At 43.0% G+C, this 4,680-nt stretch overlaps 1 protein-coding gene across 1 annotated transcript; it reads left to right on the top strand.

Moving 5' to 3' along the window:
- The first annotated feature begins 1,552 nt into the window (after positions 1–1,552).
- BDV59DRAFT_189822 (trypsin inhibitor-like cysteine-rich domain-containing protein) lies at positions 1,553–2,070 on the top strand. Its single transcript, XM_073691669.1, has 3 exons — positions 1,553–1,736; positions 1,796–1,921; positions 1,986–2,070. The coding sequence occupies exons 1-3, from the start codon at positions 1,653–1,655 to the stop codon at positions 2,025–2,027; spliced, it is 252 nt and encodes an 83-aa protein (XP_073542593.1). The 5' UTR covers positions 1,553–1,652; the 3' UTR covers positions 2,028–2,070.
- Positions 2,071–4,680: the final 2,610 nt, after the last annotated feature.

The following is a 4,680-nucleotide window of genomic DNA, read 5'->3' as shown; positions in this document are numbered from 1 at the left end:
TCGTTTTGGCTGAGATCAAGGTGTAGTAGGGGCTCTGCTCAAAGATTCCTTCCATCGCGTTTTGGGAGGCAGGCATTGATTGCGCTGCCAAGGGTCGCAGAGTGGCATTCAAAATTGCCACGCTCTCTCTTTCCAGAAACCTCAAACTACCACCTCATGGGACATCGTGATTCGTGCCCGATATTCTGGTCCTGTGGTTCTGATCATCGTTCTGGGGAGTTACCACTTTGATCTTTTAAATGGCATTAACAATGCATGCGTAACAGATATAACGAGTTCAAAACGGCATCTTCAACAAGTTCCGCAGCCATACGACGTATTACCTATTAAGATATTCGGCATCCATCGTGACAGAAACAATGGCAGGAGGGTTCGAAAAATGCCTGGAGATCAGCCGGTAAGTTGACTAAGGGGGTATTTCCGCCAAAACCTTTATCTGGGCCGCCACAAAGGTGTACTACAGCGACGCGGCAGAGAGTTTGCCATAAGGTATCGGGAAAGGTGAGAAGCATTGGTATCACAGATCCCCAAATTACAGAAAAACATTTTGCAGCAGTCATATTCATATAGTCAACTAGATGGAGGTGTTAGATGCTAGATCATTGCGGTTAATTGCGTCTGTTATAAAGGATAACCCGCCAGCAAATCCCGTGTGGCCCTGCCCTTTCACGCGACGTTACACTTATTGTATTACCCAAATTAGCAGACTATTGGCGTATTTTTATTCAAAATAATCTAGGTACTATATTGTAGGGTATAACCATTGCTATGCTGCAAACACACACGCACGGAGAGAGAAAGAGAGAGAAAGAGAGAGAGAAGAGAGACTTCATTAAATACCTAGTTCCATTGGAATCGCAATCACGGGATTGAGATGGAAAGTCTCTGCACGAATCTCAAACTTTCTCTGGCCTGTTTCATATATGCTGATATTCCCATCCATCTTAAGACCAATAATTGCCCCATACCAGTTCTGAGTGCATTGACTCCATTTTCAATCTAGATGACGGAAAACCCTAGCAATATAGGACTTGGAAATGATTATCGCGTAAATATACACCACAGGTGACCGCCAATAGATGTATATTAGGGTATTTTTTTTTTTTTTTAAATGACGACGAGCGAGAGGGGGGGTTGGTTGCCATGGCATCTGTCAGTTTTCGGACAGTGTTGAAAATACATTCCAAAGGATTTTGTTCGGCCATTGGCAATTTGATTACTCACAATGTGTTGTAAAGTTACATTGCTGGCGAAGACTGGTGGAAATGCTATATTATGACGCTCCCGGATACGAATGTGGTCAGCCCTGTTTTCTTATATGAAGCTAGGATGTATAGTCCACGCTCGGGGGCCACTCAGAGTTTGTACGATATATTACATGTCATCAGTCATTTCTCGTGTGATGTAAATGCATATTAATAGGAACGTGTGTCTTTGGGGTGCCTAAGACAGGAGGTCCAGAAAGCTCGTATTGTGCAGGGGCTGATTCGATGCCTCATTTATAAGATCCATGAACGGGTCCCCGGCTCATTCCGGCATAACCTGAAACACCACTGAACTTTCCCTCAAAGCCAGATGTAGCATATAATCCTGGGTGTCCTCGCACATCGGTATCAATATCATCTACATCAAATTTTTAATTTTCTGGCAGCATGAAGCTCTTTTTTTCCCTTGCAGGTCTCATTGTCAGCGCGATGGCCTACACAGCTGTGCGAGAACAGCCATGTCGCCAAGATGTATGTTACTCAATCTCCCGCTAGAAACAGGTACTAACCGTCCGCTGGGGTCCGTGTAGGAGGTCTACGTAGAATGCGGATATCTTTGCCATCCGACTTGTGCTACCTACGAAGATCCTCCTGAGGTCTGTCCTGCAATTTGTGTGGCCGGGTGCTATTGCATCGACCCTCTTCTTCGAAGCGTCGTATGTCCTCTTTGCCCCTACCAACTATATATACGCTGGGTCTGATTATCTTCTGTACCTACAGGATGGTTCTTGTGTAACAGATACAGATTGTCCAGTGGATTAATATCACCAGTTAGATCATTAAATCATTGCGGCCTTTGGAATGGACTACGAGTGACGGTCACGTCTAGTAGACTATTTTATGTATCGTACTCTCATATTTTTGGAAGGTCTGATCAAACTGTTGGCATGCTGCTTTTTAGTATGTAGCATGCCTCAGTACCAAAGTATCTTATTTAACTAGCCCGTATGCTTTGTCCTCCGTTCCTTGGACAGAACAAGTTTACAAATCATACCTTTCTTCGCCTGAAGATTATGTGGCCAAGGCCTCGCGCCTCATGCGGCGCTGCCTAAATTTGTAGATCTACAACTGTCCCCTATCTTGAATTTCGTAGAACAATGAATTGAGGCATCAACTTGATGAATTCGCTTGTTCGCCTATGATCCGGTCAATTCGCGGCTGGATGCTAAGAAGATATATACTTTCAGCGCTCTTTGCGAAAACACGGAACAATAGATTTCCACTGCATGAATAATGCCTAAAACATCTCGATTATATTCCACCTAGGCCAATTAATATGAAATTACCTAGGAGTTTCCAATTTTCTGATATATATGAATGACCATTTATAAAAGGCACATGTGAAATGAATTGCCCGTGGCCAAGGATAAGAAAATAACGAAGCATCAAAGAGGACTGTTCAACGACAAGCCATTGCATTGGCGAGTTAAAAACATTCCCGACATGAGGATTGATGCTGGGTGCTTGGGCCAACGCAGTGCACCATTTGCAGGGCGCGGATCAAGTTTCTCCCGAGACGGGAAAAAAGGTTGTCGACTCCAAATAAATTCTCGAGTATATCCAACACTCTACGCTAGGATTGCGCAGATGAACAACAAGCAAAGACAAGGAAGATTCCTAGACACGTTGCTAATCTTTGGGTTCCAAGACGGACAGCTGCCTCATTTGTTCTTTGTCATCAGTAAGCATTTGTGACACCGCTGTTATGATCAGGGAGCTTGTGCGAAAGACATTGTTGATTTCCGAAATCTTATCTCCAAACGATAATAACAGTAGTTTGTGTGGATAGAAATATGCTGTGAAACGTTGGTCACGGTATTTGTTGTCCTGGTTTACTTCAATTACCTCTCACCATGAGCCTATAGGCCTACCTTATTATTTCCTCAATGATAATGTATAATATAAATTGTTATTCATTTCAAATTTATTTTAGATCGAGTCGTCCACTCCCATAAGAAGAGGACGGCATATGTTCTGCCGCTTATAATTGTCGATATTTCTCTTTAGTGAACATGTCTTAAATATATCACAGGAAATGGGTTTCATACAGGTGTGCCGTGGGAAATACGTTGCCCAAATCATGAAACTATTGCCCCCATAATTTTATAGCTTCGCTACACGCTGACCTGAAGTTCTCTGGCTCTAAGGTCGGCTTTATTCTGTTCATAAAACGGCCAAAACAGTTCCAAACTCCCAAAAGTACGAGATTCGGTATTATCTTATGTGATCTTCAAGAAAGATATGAAATCATTCATGTAGTTCCTATCAGCCCATCATCACAGTATGTACGGTGCTGCTTTATAGACGGGAAAATATTGTACATTGAGATTACAATCATATGCTTCTGTCGTAAAAGTGCTATTGTGATCACCGCTTGGTTATAGGATGCACGGATCAGTGAATGCGCTAGATGGCTCATCATGTATGTGCGAATGTTGGATAATTTGTCTCGATGTGGATAGGGCACATATTGTCGCATCTCCTATTAACTACTGCGAACTATTATGAATTAATGTGCTAATAATGGAGAAGAAGGAGGAGGGGAAAAGTATCAAGGCAGCAGTCAATTATCTCTACATACCTGGTGGAAGGGAGACCATAGTTTTCCCGCCGCAGAGACCGACTGCTCGACCCCTAAGATGATGTCGAAGAGCTGAGTTAAAGAACGTTGCGCGTTGCTTTCTCCGCAATACAGCAGCCATTCTCCAGATCCGTCATTTCCCTCAGAGAACACTCTACTTGTGCCATAATTGTCTACCTACACCTCATGTTCAAGATCCCTATATGTGGGGAGATCCATATTCACAAAATATTCACTGCAGATAAGAATACGTTGGCCTGAGGACAATGGACAGCAACCCGTAAGATCCAGCTGCTTTGCCCGTCAAATCATCTGATGTTTCCCATCACTTTTTCTGTACGTAATAGTTGAATGACTTTGATCAAGAAGCGTATTGACCGAATCATCGGATATCTGCTTTGTTTCATTGTTTCAGCTTGTTTCCGCACGACGGAAAACTCTTTCATCAAATACAAATAGCCATACTTCCCCTACAAGCTGTCGTCTCTACTGAGAAAACAATTCCTTCAGATTTATTTGTTGCTTCAGTCTGGATGTTCGATTTATCCTTCAGAGTAGCGTATACCGCTATGGACCTTCCGTGCCTAGATTTGCTCATTTCTGATTTTTACGTCATTATTCGGTTTGTGAGTGCATCCAATCCGTAGCCAATTAACACCCAGCTACAGTATTAAAGGCCACTATTGGCAACGAGCATGTAATGTAACTATTTTTACCGCCTTATGGGAATTTACGGGAGTATACGCCGTACTGCACAATAGAAACCTAGCTGATTTGGTGTGGGGCTCCTTACTGTGTAAGAGGTAAAATTCGAGATGCGACGGAGGATTACGG

Source organism: Aspergillus ambiguus (assembly GCF_047715705.1).
Source record: "Aspergillus ambiguus strain CBS 117.58 unplaced genomic scaffold BDV59scaffold_78, whole genome shotgun sequence".
Lineage (NCBI taxonomy): Eukaryota > Fungi > Ascomycota > Eurotiomycetes > Eurotiales > Aspergillaceae > Aspergillus > Aspergillus ambiguus.
Note: the sequence above shows the minus strand (reverse complement) of the source record. Positions and strands in the feature narration are given on the sequence as shown.